Genomic DNA, 15884 nt, shown 5'->3' with positions numbered 1-15884 from the left:
CATTTCTTTTAGTTATTTTTCAGTGATTATAATTTTTTCACTTCATTAATTATTTATATTAAACGTGTTTAAATATTTTCACAATATTGTTATCTTTCAGCAATTTTTTATATTTTTTACAACTATAATGTGAGGTCATACTATTTCTGAAAAAGATGATTATCTGATCTACTGTAATTTGATATGTCAAGTTAGGCTCCCCATTACACTTAAATAGCTTATTCTCGAGTAATTTATATGTTTTTGTCGTGTTTTTACTTAGTTTTAGTTTTTCGGTTTAATAAGTGGTTTAGTGTAGAGGTGCTCATGGGTCGGGCGACATGCACGAAATATGAGAGGGTTCGGGTAAAAATATAAGCCCGAAATATGGGTTTGGGCAAAAAAACAGGCCCGTTTAGAAAACGGGAAGGCCCTCGGGCACCACTTTTTTTTGCCCGGGCCCGGCCCGACCCAAATATATAATAAATATATATTTTTTATTTTAAAATATTTTTAAAATATTTTTTATTTTTTTATTTTTAAAATAAATTTTTGATGTTTATTAAAAAATGGGCGGGGTCGGGCTCGGGCTTAGGAATTTTTTTTCGGGCCGGGCCACGGGCCAAAATTTTTTCTGGGCCTGGCCCGTCCCGGCCCAGAGCACCTCTAGTTTAGTGTGTTTTGCGCTGCTTTTGAGACCTGGATTGGCCAAATACATTCTAGGGACCCTAACGGTTGATTGAGTGTTGTAGGGAGTTAACAGTGGCCCAAACGTGAACAAAAACATCACCTAGAATGGGGCATTGCAATATCGAAGCGTGGAAGTCGTGATACCCTTAACAATGCTGAAACAAAAAAGGTTGAGGCCATCTACAATGGTATCGTGATACCCAACCTCCCAATGACCCCCATTTCAAGACTGACGAAGGAATCGCGATACTACTGTCATGATGGGACAAAAAATGATTGTAGAGGTAGTCATTGTCCAACTTTAACAACAATAAAAAACACATGCTGAGGGACATTTTGATCAACAAAAATATGGTTTTGTGCCTGCTAAAAAATGCCAAATTTTGGCTTCAGAGAGAATACACACGAGACGCGAGACTTTAGCTTAGTTTTGGCTTCAGAGAGAAAACACACGAGACACGAGACTTTAGCCTAGTTTTCCCGTTTTCTCTTCATCTTTTAGGGTTTATGTTTTCTTCTTCGTAGTTTAGGGTTTAGTTTTTTGCTTCCCTTTGGTTTTTCTTTATATTGTGGTAGTTGGTTAACATAGTTATTACTGTAACTAGACTTTATTTACTTGCTTAGCCTCTTAAACTTCTTGTATTGTCAATTTAATCCTTAGTATTAATATAGCTTAGTTTTCTTTTTGTTTCTCCATTAAAAATCTGATTTTTAAGTACTATTTTTCATTTTATTTGCTACCATTTTTATTGCCTTCAAGCTTTTTCAAGAAAAGCCCAAACCTTTATCATTTTCTTTGCATTTAACATTTATGCTTAATTTTTATGATTGTTAGATGTTTTTTTGCTTAAACATGTTTATGTGTAGCTAAATTCAAAGTGGTTGGTTGATGGAAGTGATGGGTAATTGATTTTTGGGTTCAAGAACTATATCGTACAAACTAGACTAAATCAAATGAACTTCAAAACTTAGGATTGACGACCCTAAGGGAAAATTAAGATAAGTGAGACTGAGAGGAGATCTTATCGGGCATCAATTTAATAGTCCCTGGTTAGTTTGGTGGGTCGAGAGATAGACCGGGCTAATTTGTCAAAATTGGTAAAGTTGAGGCCGAGATGTAAAACTGAACCAATTTAGGAGTAATAGTGATTTAGATCCCTAATTCAAAGGTTAAATAACCTTATGGAAATCAACCAGCCGTTGATTGTTATCATATTTTTTTTTCGAATTTGCTAGTTTCATATTTTGTTTCATTTACAATTTAGTCCTTCATTGTTGTTAGGTAATTAATTAGCGTAATTCAACTCGTGAATGGTCTATCGTAATATAGTTCCTAATGAGTAGTTAGCTAGACTCCTTTAATTGCATGTTTATGGTTTAGGAATTACTTAATTACTGGCTCTTTTGGGTTCGACCCCTTAGAATACTAAAGTGTTCCATCGGACATTGTAAATATTATAACTAATATTGTCCACTTGCAGTTAAAATTGCACCTTTAAAATTGCTTGTTTTTATGCACACATGCGATAGCAGTCAACACCCAATTAATAAGCCATAACTTAAATTCACTTTTTATATATATATATTTGGTGTTGTTACTATTGGGCAATTTACCATTAAAAGCCTAATTTTTTTAAAATTTACCGAAATGGGCCCGATATCTTATTATTTACCGGAATGGTCTCTTTTCTCCTAAATCGTGTCCACGTCAGCGCGGTTTGCTGACGTGGCAGCAAATCGCGTCTACGTAAGCGCGGTTTGTGTCCACATCAGCAAAGCACGCTGACGTGGACGCGATTTACTGACGTGTAGCGCGCTCCTAGGGACGCGATTTGCCCCGAGCGTGAACAGTGCAACGGTCTTTTTTTTTTCCGTTGCCCCCCAGTGGTCCAAAAAAAACTATAAATACCCCCACCCTTTTTTTTCACAAACTAACCCTCTCTCAAATTTCCTCTCAATTTGCTCTCAAATTCCTTCCAAATTTCTCTCAAATCCATATTTAATCTCAATTTACTCTCAAGTTCTTCTTAAATTTCTCTTAAATCCCTATTTTTAAATAATTAAAAAAAATTTTAAATTTTTTAAACCATAAAAATTTGTACGATTTCAGTAATGGCCGGAGAATTAACTCGTCTTGATAAGCAGCACATATCGGTGGAACAACTGAAAATGGTAAGCGTTAAATTTAATTTTTAAATATTATTTAAGAATTTTTTATTTATGCATTTTTAGATAATTATTAATTTATTATTTATTATAAAAGTTTGTAGATCGGATATTGGAATGCAATATCCAGAATATGCATGCTCCTCCATCACTGTTGGTAGAGAACTACCTGCGGGAAGCGGGTTTTTGGCACGTGGCGACGGTAGGCCAGGGATGTAAGGTGGACCCGAAACTAATCAGTGCGTTGATCGAGAGATGGAGACTCGAGACGCACACATTCTATCTTCCATGTGGAGAGTGCACTATCACTTTGGAAGATGTCAGTCTGTAATTGGGATTGCCAGTGGATGGGTACCCAGTCACCGGGTCTGCCCAATCTAGCGATTGGGGAGCGGTGTGCTACGAGTTTTTGGGTGCTATTCCGGAGAAAATGGACGGAGGTAAGATCGAGATAGGCTGGTTACGAGACACATTTCCAGATTCGGATGAAGATTCAACCAAAATAGAAAGAATCCGATATGCTCGAGCATACATTCTTCAGTTAATTGGAGGTTATCTGATGCCGGACTCGTCACAGAGCCGCGTACATCTAAGATGGCTGCTGAAACTCGTTGATTTTAGAGCAGTTGGTGAATTGAGTTGGGGGTCTGCAGTCTTGGCAACGTTATATCAGGAGATGTGCGGGGCGACGCGACCGAGGAAAAAAAATCAGATGTTGTCTGTCACTACTGCAGTCATGGGCACGGTTTCGCTTTTTATTTCTACGTCCTTGAGTGGACCACTCATATACATTCTCACTCATAACGAGGTAAATTTTATATTAGATTTTACAATTATTATGTAGATTTTTAAAAATAAAAGTATGCTAAAATTTTATTTAATTAGGTGGAACCATCCGGCAAGTCATGTTCGATTACCTACCTCTCTTGAAGATATACGGCTTCTATTAAACCAGCAGTCGAAAGCACATGTAAGTATTAAATAAAATTGATATTTCCATCATTCGCTAGTCGATTGGTATTTAGTATTTAGTATTATGTATATAACAAATATTTCTATCAAGTTCATATAGTTTCAATGGACACCATACGAGGATCCGGCAATTCAGGCAGTAATTCCAGATGAGTTCTTAATGAAGCATAGATTTTCCATGAACATGTGCCGTCTTGCACCGTACACTTCGCCTAAAACTTATCAGATTTGGATTTAACAACGTGGTAGTTAACACCGTTTTTGATGCTATATTGTTTCAAAGCACCAATAAAACTATCATTGTTGGTAAACTGATTACCAACTTCAAATTCACCCGAATCTAGCCCTGAACTTGTACGATTACGCAACCAGTGTGGTAGATCTGAAAACTCTAATGCATCATCTGCAGACAGATTGACATTATGCATGTGGGCTGGAGGTAAGTATGTTCTGAATCGTGGATTTTCTTCTTCATCTGAACTCCTTTCAGCATCTTTAGGTTCTGTTAGAATAGACTCCGGTTCAGAAAATAAGCCAACTTCTGCACCATCAGGCCCGGACTCTCGAGGTGGATCCACATCGGAGACATCTTCTAACCCACAATTATCTGCAGTGTACGAGGTCCCCTCACCGGTTGACGTCGTAGGGAGTACATCATCCCTTCTTCTAGGCATTTCATAACGTCCCCAGTTGGATGTAGATTGTCAACCACTAGAACTTGATGTTGTTCCCCAGTACGTATTTCCAGCATCAAACATCGAGCCACTGACGTACATGTCCCATCCACCGACAGAGTGTCTTGCGGGGGATGTGCATTCAACACCACTACCAAACATGGGCTGTTCCGTGTTTGTAACCCGCTAACCGAATGTCGGCTAGGGGTCGTGTATACATCTCGAACACCGATCGCAAGTACATCATTTGGCAATGTAAATTGTACATATAACTCAATGTAAGCTGCTCCACTAGCAAGATGAGTCTGCACCATTGCCTCCAAGCTACGAGCACCTTTTATGTCGAACAAGTCATATGTCACCGGATCAACAGAAGAACAGAATCGATACGTAATAGTCAGAACTTTCATTGGCGTCGTTCTGAAAATTTTAAGCATAATTCTTTTACGAGGTTCTGTCAAATCTATGTTCTGGTTAAAAACCAGTCGCACCGTATTCTCCGACAAAAAAATAACACCATTCTCGGTGTGGCAAACCTCACCATCGTAGTAAATAACAGCACTAATACGTTCACTCATATTTGAAACTCTAACTTTCTTAGCCTCTCTAAATTGTTTCTATTGTGACTTATGCATTCTGAGAACATTTTTTGCCTTATTTATAACCTCAGCCCAAACATGCTACTGTAGCAAAAGCGCGTCCACGTGGGCGCAATTTCACAAATTCTTCTCATAAAGCATCCTGCTAGAAGTGATTTTATACTATTTGCTCAGAAACGTCAAGTTGAAATTATTTTTCTAGGACCTACTGTAGCAAAAGCGCGTCCACGAGGGGCGCGATTTCACAAATTCTTCTCAAATAGCATCCTGTTTGCAGCGTTATTTTATACTATTTGCTCAGAAACATCAACTCGAAATTATTTTTTCAGGACCTACTGTAGCAAAAGCGCGTCCACGTAGGCGCGATTTCACAAATTCTTCTCATAAAGCATCCTGTTTGAAGCGTTTTTTAAAACTATTTGCTCAGAAACGTCAACTCGAAATTATTTCTTCCAGGACCAACTGTAGTAAAAGCGCGTTCACGAGGGTGCGATTTCACAAATTCTTCTCATAAAGCATCCTGCTTAAAGCGTTTTTTTAACTATTTGCTCAGAAACGTCAACTCGAAATTATTTTTCCAATACCTACTATAGCAAAAACGCGTACACGTGGGCACGACTTCAAAAATCCTTCTAATAAATCATCTTGCTTTGATTTTATCTTAAAAACCCATAAACACGAAACGTAATCCAATTTTAAATAAATTTTAATTAATTTAATTACGAAACCTTAAACCCTAATCCCTTATTTGTTTACTTTTTTCTCCAAAAATCCTAAAAATCCTAAAAACCCTAAAAATTCTAACATGGGAAACACGACGAAGTCGAGTCCCCAGGGGCGCACTACGTGGCAGCAAATCGCGTCCACGTTAGCGCGCTTTGCTGACGTGGACACAAACCGCGCTTACGTGGACGCAATTTGCTGCCACATCAGCAAACTGCACTTACGTAGACGCGATTTGCTAACACGTCCCCTAACATCGCACTGACGTGGACGCAATTTAGGGGAAAAAGACCCATTCCGGTAAATAATAAAATAACGGGCCTATTTCGGTAAATTTAAAAAATTTTGGCTTTTTTTGGTATTTTACCCTGTTATTATTATATTAATGTTACTTAAGCATATTATTTTTCACTAATTTAGTGTATTGAGTTAATTCTACTAGAGCTTCCTAAATTATTGTTCTCATTCTAAATTGGTTCCCAAGCTTAAAACGTTCGATTACATATCAAATTATTAATGTTATATCAATTAGGTTATTCTATTATGAAAATGTTAATTTAACTGTTAAATGACATTATGTGACATAATTGAAAGTAATTTTTTAAAAAGTAAAGCATTGCCATACGACTATTGAAAGTTGCACTGCAAATAAAGTAAAATAAAAAATAGATAATGAACGGTAAAGCTTTTATAAAAAAGTTTCAAAAACTCAAACCCAATATTTTTACAATATTCATCTTTACAATATTCATTTTTCTTTAAATTTTTCATTTTAAGCTACATACATAAGATTTTACATCTCATTTATTGGTTAACAAATTAAGCAATGGAATGACTTTATTGATATAACCTCGATAATTTAGGAATGTAATTAGAATGTTTCACAGTTTGGGGACCAATTTAGAATGAATGTTATAGTTTGAGAATATATGGTGAAATTAACTCTAATTTATGTGTTGTTTTATCAAATTTATCGTATATGTTTGCATCTTATTTTGTACATGTTTAATGTAATTTTTTGTGCCTAAATTTGACAACTAGTCCATTTGTAGCTTTGCCCATTTTGGTACTTGAACTTAGATTTTGTAAATGTGATGACATAACACTTTGAGATTGTGTAGCGCCATCACCTAAAACTTAAAAAAATATCTATGTTTTTATAATTTTTAGATTATATATATTTAAAAAAATATGATAATATAACAAAAGAGTGTCATGTCATCAGACTTTTATGAAATACAAATTTTAGGTATCAAAGTGGACATAATTGTTAAGTTCAGATATCAAAGCGAACAAAAAAACGCATAAATGAACATAGACCTAGTTGACAGGAATCAAAATTCACGTTAACCCTTTTGTATAATATCCAAAGTTAACCATTTTTCTCCTAGACTTTATTAGGATGTAGTCCTAATTTATTGGCTACTTTGGTGGGGATTAGCATTATAATTGATTTGTATATCAACAAGTCCAATAATACTTATGTATTCAAGACTTGTATAGGGCATATGAATTGAGGGGTTTAGCGCATAGTCTGTTCATTTGGAACTTGTTTTAGTAAGCGCATTCTGTAAGTAAAACAATTGAGTCATTTGATTTTACAAACTAAATTTTGAAAGGGAGAATTTAGTGGAAAGAATTCTAGATTTTAAGTTCAAGTGTAAGCTTGCTACACTAGTAAGTGATAGCATTTGAATCATTCTTTCTATGAGGTTGAAGATAGTGAACTAGCTTTCTGGGCCCATAAATAAGGACAAATCTAGAAAAAAAATTAGGAGGGTCAAAATTGAATTATAAATTTTCAAGAGGTCAAGATATAAGTTTTATCATATATTAATTTATAATTTCATCATTTTTTAAAAAAGACTAAACATATTTTTTTCTCATTTGGAGGTCAAAGTACAAATTTACCATGTATAAATTTATAGGGAGCAAAATTATAATTATCCATTTTTGGGGGCAAGGCACACTCTTGCCCCTTTACATTCGTCATTGCCCACAAACATAGATAATTACTAAATTGAGTAACCAATTGTCTTGTATTGTTGTTCTTATTGTTATATGCACCAATTATATTTGCTCATATAACTCAAATCCTGACTAAAATATTAAATTTTTAACGATATTGGCGTGACAATTCGCATGACAATTCACATATGCTTCATGCAAACATGATACTATTCGTCTTATATGCCACGCTAATAAATAATTTAAATTTTATAAAAATATTAAAAAATTATCAAATTAAAAAATAAAAAGTTAAAAAATTGCATGAAATACTCGTGAATTGTCATGTGTGTTGCCATGTTTAACAATTTAACATTTTAGTCAAGATTTTCGTTAAAATAATATTTCGATTATTTTTAAAAACTGATGGTCAAATTCAATTCTTTTAAAAGGTTAAAAGTTTAATTTAATTCAAAAAATATTAAGAATCAAATTGACAAAACATGTTAAAGGTTAAATTTGTAATTATGCCGATAAATATTAAACAATAAAATGTTATTTGATTTTTATTATAGAAATAAAATTATTAATAAAAATAGCTTTCAATAATGTAGATTTTAATTGTTGGAAAAGACTTGTTGAATGGTTAAATTCTAGACAAAGGCTTTTCAGGTTAGAATTGATCTGAATTATTGTTTAATAATAATAAAACTTTTATTTAAGTTTTATTATTAAATATATTATATTAAAATATACTATAAATCTCTATGTTTTTGTAGATTTAGAATATAATCTTTTATTTTTATTTTAAAGATTTAATTTATTTATTTTTATTATGGAAGATTTTAAAAATGTTAAAGTGGCGTTTCATGTCTGCAACAATTACCATATCAATAAAAATAAAAAATTAATTTTTACTAAAATGAACCTGGACACATAAATGTATAAATCATTATTGAAATTTATAAAATATTAAATAAAATTTAAAAATAAAATTAATAAAACCCATTCAAAAATTAAGCTTTGATTTTCTTATTTTTGCTAGACAAATATTTATCGAGATTCATTCCAGTAAAAAAATAAATATTCCTTTTAATTTTATTATTTTTGCTATGTGGCACTACCACGTCAGCAACTGTCGCTGACATGGAGTGCCATGTTAGCACTGTTAAAGGCCACATCAGCGCTATAACAATTAATGCTAGTTAAAGGGCTTATTTAATAAATTTTGTTAGTTTAGGGGTTCAATTGGATACAAAAATGTCGTAGGGCTTAATTGATTTTTTCGAAAATTTTGAAGACCTTTTAAACCGTTAAATCATTTTTACACTATTAAGTGCAGTGATGAGATATATAGCATTTTAAAAAATATATATTAATTCGAATTTTGAAAATAATAATATTAAAATAATAATAAACATAGAATATGAATTGTAAAATAAATAAAAAATATATCATAAAATTTATATACATAAATTATATCACATCAAATTAAAATTCTATATATTATATTACATATTGAATAATGTATATATTTCAATAGACGCATCTGCACCAAACATGAGGCAACCATTTGGGTAGGGACGGAGGTAGGGGGACTCTCACCTAAATACCTTTTAATGGCTGCTTCGATTCCTGGTATATGCCACCATCACCATGTGCTCAATTATTGATACCCTTCCATCATGGTTACGAAATTGACTCCTAAATTATATATATTTTTTATAAAATTATACTTAAATTATTAATTTTGTTTTATTTTATTGAAAAATGTACGACGTTCAATAAATACATGTTATAACCAATAAGTGGTTGGATGTAATGGTAAGACACATCTTTCAAGGAGAGAATATAGGTTCAAACTTTAGAGACAACATTGTTGGAAGAGGTAGTCCCAAACCCCGAACATGGACGATAAAATGAACATACATAATATAAGAAAAAACAAAAACATGTTACGTGTTATGTTTTTATTGGTTTAAGTACTACTTTGAGATAAATATCAAAACTACACATGAATGTTAATCCAATCTGCGATATTATATATGAATTTTGATTTTGTGCAATTCTATATGTGTAATTTTAATTTGATTCAATTCTATATACGTTTATATATACAACTGCTAATAATTATATTTCTCCAATATAAAAATAAATTGATATATTTATTTATTTAAATGTATACAATTTAATCATAATTAAAGTTTCATGTATAAATTAGAACTACGATAAAAATTTCATGTGGATAATCGACCAAATTAAAATTCATATATCAAATTACACGATAAATCAAAATTCACAGTCTTGTGATTTGCCCTACTACTTTTGGCATAAAAAAATTAAATGCTTAAGTGAAAAAAGGGTATAAGTTTGAGGATTAATTTTGTCTTTAAGCCTTGATTGTTCCACTTTTTTAACGTTTCAAATTTTCTTTCATTTGGCTTACTTAAATTAAACCTTTTTCCTTTTTTCTTTTTGTCATACGTGGTATTTAAATTATCTTTTTTTTTTCAAGTTAGTTTCTTCGTTAGTCAAATCGTTAACTCACAAATTGATACTTAAATTATAATTTTTTCCCATTTTGATACTTAAACATTTTTTTTGTCACAAGCGGTAGCTAAAAATATTTTTTAATTTATTTTTAAATTATTGAGAAACGTTTATTTTAATGTTTTAACATTTTTGATATATCATATATATATATTTAAATAATATAAAAAATTAATATGGGCAGACTAGATCGAGCTCGAGTTTTAATATTTTTATTCGGGCCAATCTTAGATAAAATTTTAGACTCATTTTTCGGATTGGGCCCGAACCTATCACACAAGCATAAAATTTAGTTGAACCCTACCCGGCCCATTGACACCTCTTCTCAACCCAACATCAAGTAATACCAAAAATTTTAGAACAAAAATCACATACAGAAACTTTAATTATTTAAAAATAAAATAAAAAGTAAGTCTTAAAATTTTAAAAACCTAAGAGTGCACAAATTTTTCTAAAAATCAGATTTCAATTTATTAATACAATCAAAATTTAATTAACAAAACCATTCATATTTACCTTAAAAAAATAATTAAGAGTGATTACCTCAACTTTATAATTACATTTAAATTCAAACTCATATCTATAATTACAATAATTAATTTTAATGGAATAATTAGTAGCAGTAAGTCAAAAGTTGAAAATAGGTTAGTGGAAGAGAAGCGAAATCTAAGGAGGAGTCAAGAGGAGTAGATAGACAACCTTAAACTTGGCGAGAATCAAAGTTTCTTTTACCTTACGGGGTTGCGTGTTTCTGTTTCAGGCAGTTAAGCAAAGCAAATCCTTATTATTTGTTTATTATGGGGAAAGGGAAAGGCATTCTTTATTTCTTTAGCCTATTCCTCGTCCTGGTTGTCTTGAACCCCTAGGTTAAAAAGTGAGAGAATTTAAAAAATGAGTTTGGATAAAAACTCGAAAAGTTTCGGGTAACATTTTTTGGCTTAAGCCCGGCCCAAATTTGTAAAAGAAAAATTGTTGCCTTTTCTTTTCATTGTTTTGTCATTGGTTTGATGTTGCTACTATATTATTAATATTTTGTTGTTATTATTTGGTATTGTATAACTCTTGTTTTATTGTTAATTTTGTTACCATTTTAGAGATTTTTGTTTGTTAAGTTGCACCTATCTTATTATTATTTAAGTATAAATAATTTTTAAAATTATTGAGAAATATTTATTTATTTTAGTGTATTTGATGTATTATATTTTTAAATTTATTTTATATAAAATAAAAATATGAACAAATTCTAATACGAGTGGACATGATAGGATTTTAGTATTTTTATTCAGATTAAACTTTAGTAAAATTCTAAACATATTTTTGGGTCAAACCAGACCCAAACATAAAAAAAAAAAAACCTAAAATTCTATTGAGACTCTTTAGCCTTTTGCAGTGCTAACCTTAATTTGCCCTTCCATTTACTTATTATATATATAAAATATTATTTTAAAAATTAAAATATATGTATGTAAATATAACTGGATATTTAAATCCAATACATTAAATTCTGAACTATTTAAATTTAATAAAATTTATTAAATAAATATTTTCACCGGTATTGTTTATTATTATTTTATCTTTTACAATTTAAAAATAATTATTTTATATTTAAATTAATTAAAAACATAAAATATTATATAAAAATTAATTTAAAAAATTAACTCAATGAATGAAATTAAGGATATAAACGAATTGAGTTGAACTTGAATAATAGCAACATCGAGCTCAAGCTGCATTTGAACTTCAAGGTTCTATACTCAATTCGAGTTTTATCGAACATCAATTTCTAAGCGAGAGCTTGGTTTGAGACTCAATTGAGCTACTTGAGTTCGATTGAAGTTGTTTATCAATTGTCATACTCAAGTTCAAATTCGAGCTTGATTAAATTCTTTTGTACTTGTTTTTTCTATATAATATGGGCAATTAAGATAAAAAGGTCGATTAAACTCGTGAGCCTCTCAAATCAAATATTACCTTACTCAAATATCAATAGCTTGAGTTGTTTGAACTTGAACTCAACTCTATAATTACCATTTTGAATTCAATTTTTTAAAATAAATTTCAAATAGTTTATTAGAATCGATGTCTCGTTTATTGAACTAATCCAAATTAATAGAATTTAATTCAATAAATTTTTATAGGGATAATATAATTTTTGACCTTTGTTTGTACTTGTGTTTTTTTAATCTACTTTGGTACCTGAACTTGGCAACTAAAGTCGTTTTGGTCCCTGAACTTGAAAAATATAAAAGTTCAATGACATGGTACTATGAGATTGTGCCACAACATCACTTGAAAATTAAAAAAAATTATATACAATTTCAATTGATGACATGGTATAACCTTAGAGTATCACATATATTGTTCTAATAATCGAATCACTAGTTGAACCAATCAAATCATTGATTCTCGATTTAGTCAATTTGATTGGTTCAACTGTAAAACCAACGATAATTAAAAATTCATTAAAAACTTTAAAAAAATACAAAAAGATCATTAAATCGATTCAACTAATGATTTTTGTCCCAATTTTCGCTTTTACTGATTTTGAGCAGTTTTCTATTTAATTGGTTCAACCTCTTTGTTTGAGCTAGTATATCGGTCGATTCTCGGTCCAATTGGTTTTACCAACCAATGCAGTCAAGTTCCAAGAAAATTGTAACATCATCAAATCTCGAAGGAATCCAAATTCAGGAATCAAAATGGATCTAGTTGCCAAATTGAGATATCAAAGTGAACAAAAGAAAAAAGGTACGAGTACCGAATTGAATCTAATTACCAAATTAAGGGGCCAAAAATTATATTATCCCAATCAACTTTTGGATTAATTTTCTAAAGAACCATAATATTATATCATAATCATAATTATTTACAAAATTGATCTCAATTGAATTGTTACCGCCTCCAATTTCCCTTGAGTTTTATTTCGTTATACTTCCCTCTTTATTATTATTTTTCCTTTTCATTTTATTACATTTCACAATTTCCCTCATCGTCAAACCCTATTGTCACCCTTTCTTTCTCGTGGCGTTTCGAAATTAAAGATTTCAATCGTGTAATACTAATTCCCAGATGCAAGCGAAAAAGGTATGAATTTTATTTTTATTTTTAATCTCAATTTCTATTTTTATTTTCCTCCTTCAAACAATAAATTAGGATGAAAAATCAACCATGATTTTTGAAACCCTAGTTCTAAACGAAGTTATTGTATTTTGATTTTGTTAAACAATTACGTTTGAATTGTGCATAGGAGAACAAAAAAAAAAATTGTTGGGTCCTCTGTTTTCTTTTGGGTTGATGAGATATATTTATTTCGTGACTTAATTTGTTGTTTAGGGTTTCTTTTTGCTAGGCGGCTAAGACGGGTGTTCATTTTTGAATTTCAGTGAAATTACTTGTTGTTGTTGGATTTAGGAATCAGGTTCTTGGTTGTGGTTGAATGGCAAGATTTGAGGGTAGGGTTTCGTATTCGTCGCTTTCAGAGGTAGAAAAGGAGAATAATAATAATAACGCCTATCAATTTGATGATGATTATATTGATTCTGATTGGACTGTGCCAGAAGATAAAAGTATCGTCTCATTAGGCTCAAAGTCGATAAAGAAAGGTAATCCTTATGAGTTTCCTGCTGATTCTGATGAGTTCATCGATGGAGGATATGATTCAAGCGAAGATGTCCGTGTATCCATGCCGAATGGCTTGGAACCAGAAGTGAACTTGAAGAATGTGTTGAGTGGATTAATTGCAATTGTAACCGGGACTAATAAAGGCTCCCCGAGTGTTTCAGTGAATCAGCAGTGCCAAAGTTCTAATGTTTCATTTCTGGGGTCTGGAAACAATGGGGATACCTGTTTGCAATCCTCTGTTTATATACCGAGTGCCCCGCCGCTTATGGAGCCAAGGGGGATAAATTATAATGCATATAAAGAAGTGCTGGAAGCTGAGCCTCCGGAGTGGCTTCCAGATAGTTCTACCACTGTTTGCATGCAGTGCAGTTCTCTCTTTACAGCAATCACGCGTGGCAGACATCATTGCCGGTTTTGTGGAGGGATTTTCTGTAGAGCATGTTCTAAGGGAAGGTGCTTGCTACCTGTTAAATTTAGGGATAGAAATCCCCAGAGGGTGTGTGATTCTTGCTATGATAGACTTGATCCATTGCAGGGTGTTCTTATTAACTCCATTAGCAATGCTGCACAAGTAGCAAAACATGATGTCATGGATTGGACGTGCACTCGAGGTTGGTTGAACTTGCCGGTTGGTTTGTCCATGGAACATGAGATCTACAAAGCATCCACCACCTTGAGAAGCTATTGCCAGGTTTGAGCCTAGTTTTAATTATTCATACAAGACAGTAGCTTTGTTTTTCTGTCTAGATCATACTTACCAGCTAGATTGAGCTTTCATGTGATTGGTCTTGCTCAACCGGAGCACATATTGGAGCTACATAATTGAATATATTTTGGCATGGTGAGATGTTTCGAATAACAGTAGTTCAAACGGACAGGTTGCTCGGTTGAGTCCAGAGAAATCTATACCACTGGCAGTTCTTAAAGGAGCCAAAGGCTTAGCTATTTTAACTGTTGTTAAAGCTGGAGTTCTTTTAGCATACAAGCTCGGGACTGGTCTTGTTCTTGCTCGAAGGTCCGATGGAACATGGTCTGCTCCATCAGCTATATTCTCTGTTGGTTTAGGATGGGGTGCTCAGGTAAACTTTTGACTCTGAAAAATATATACCTGTTCAAGCAGAATTTACACATCTAGGCAGCTAAGGAGCGATTCCCTCCCACGTTCCGTAGTATTTATATGTATAATCTATTAGCTAAATGCCAGTTTTATGCATTTCATAGATTGGGGGTGAGCTCATGGATTTCATAATCGTGCTTCATGATTTACAAGCTGTAAAGACATTTTGTAGTCGCATGCATTTTTCTCTTGGTGCTGGCTGCAGTGCTGCTGCAGGACCTGTGGGGAGAGTGCTGGAAGCAGATCTTCGGGCAGGAGATAGAGGCTCCGGCATGTGTTACACATACAGTTGTAGTAAAGGTATTCCATCCTGCAATGTATTGCACTCCTTTCACTAGTTTGTGGATTCAGCTATCCAATTTATCACAAAATTTTGCAGGGGCATTTGTTGGTGTGTCACTGGAAGGGAACATCATTGCAACAAGAATGGATACCAACCTACGGTTCTATGGCGATCCTTATCTCACCACTACTGACATATTACTCGGGACTGTGAGCCGGCCAAAGGCTGCTGAGCCCTTGTATGTTGCTCTGGATGATCTGTACTCTAGCCTAAATTGTTAGTTCAGACCATTTGGGTACATTATCTCGGTCTGCAGCTCGAAACAAGCAACAACTTGACCAACATGGTGCACATCTTGCCTTGTTGACTGTACAAAATATAGCTGCCTTTCATGGTTATGTGGATGTGCATGAAGTAAACATGCAATTCAAGGACGAGTACCTTTTATAAGCCAAATTACGCATTGTACCAAATATGCATTAAACATTTGTGAAATAAACCAGTCAACTGTAAATGTTTCTTATTCTTGGTGATTCAATGTTTTCAGTTACTTTTGAGTGGAA

General features: G+C 32.7%; 1 protein-coding gene across 3 annotated transcripts; it reads left to right on the top strand.

Annotated features, from left to right (window-relative positions):
• The first annotated feature begins 13210 nt into the window (after positions 1-13210).
• LOC105782602 (uncharacterized) lies at positions 13211-15844 on the top strand. Of its 3 annotated transcripts, none has more exons than XM_012607444.2 (5): positions 13211-13384; positions 13712-14612; positions 14800-15000; positions 15143-15338; positions 15418-15844. In XM_012607444.2, the coding sequence occupies exons 2-5, from the start codon at positions 13737-13739 to the stop codon at positions 15600-15602; spliced, it is 1458 nt and encodes a 485-aa protein (XP_012462898.1). In that variant the 5' UTR covers positions 13211-13384; positions 13712-13736; the 3' UTR covers positions 15603-15844. The 3 variants fall into 3 exon arrangements, with proteins under 3 accessions (XP_012462898.1, XP_012462900.1, XP_012462899.1); XM_012607446.2 differs by having other exon boundaries at positions 13684-14612; XM_012607445.2 differs by having other exon boundaries at positions 13634-14612.
• The last annotated feature ends 40 nt before the right edge of the window (positions 15845-15884 follow it).

The sequence above is a fragment of the Gossypium raimondii genome, chromosome 13 (assembly GCF_025698545.1).
Source record: "Gossypium raimondii isolate GPD5lz chromosome 13, ASM2569854v1, whole genome shotgun sequence".
NCBI classification, from domain to species: Eukaryota; Viridiplantae; Streptophyta; class Magnoliopsida; order Malvales; family Malvaceae; genus Gossypium; species Gossypium raimondii.
Note: the sequence above shows the minus strand (reverse complement) of the source record. Positions and strands in the feature narration are given on the sequence as shown.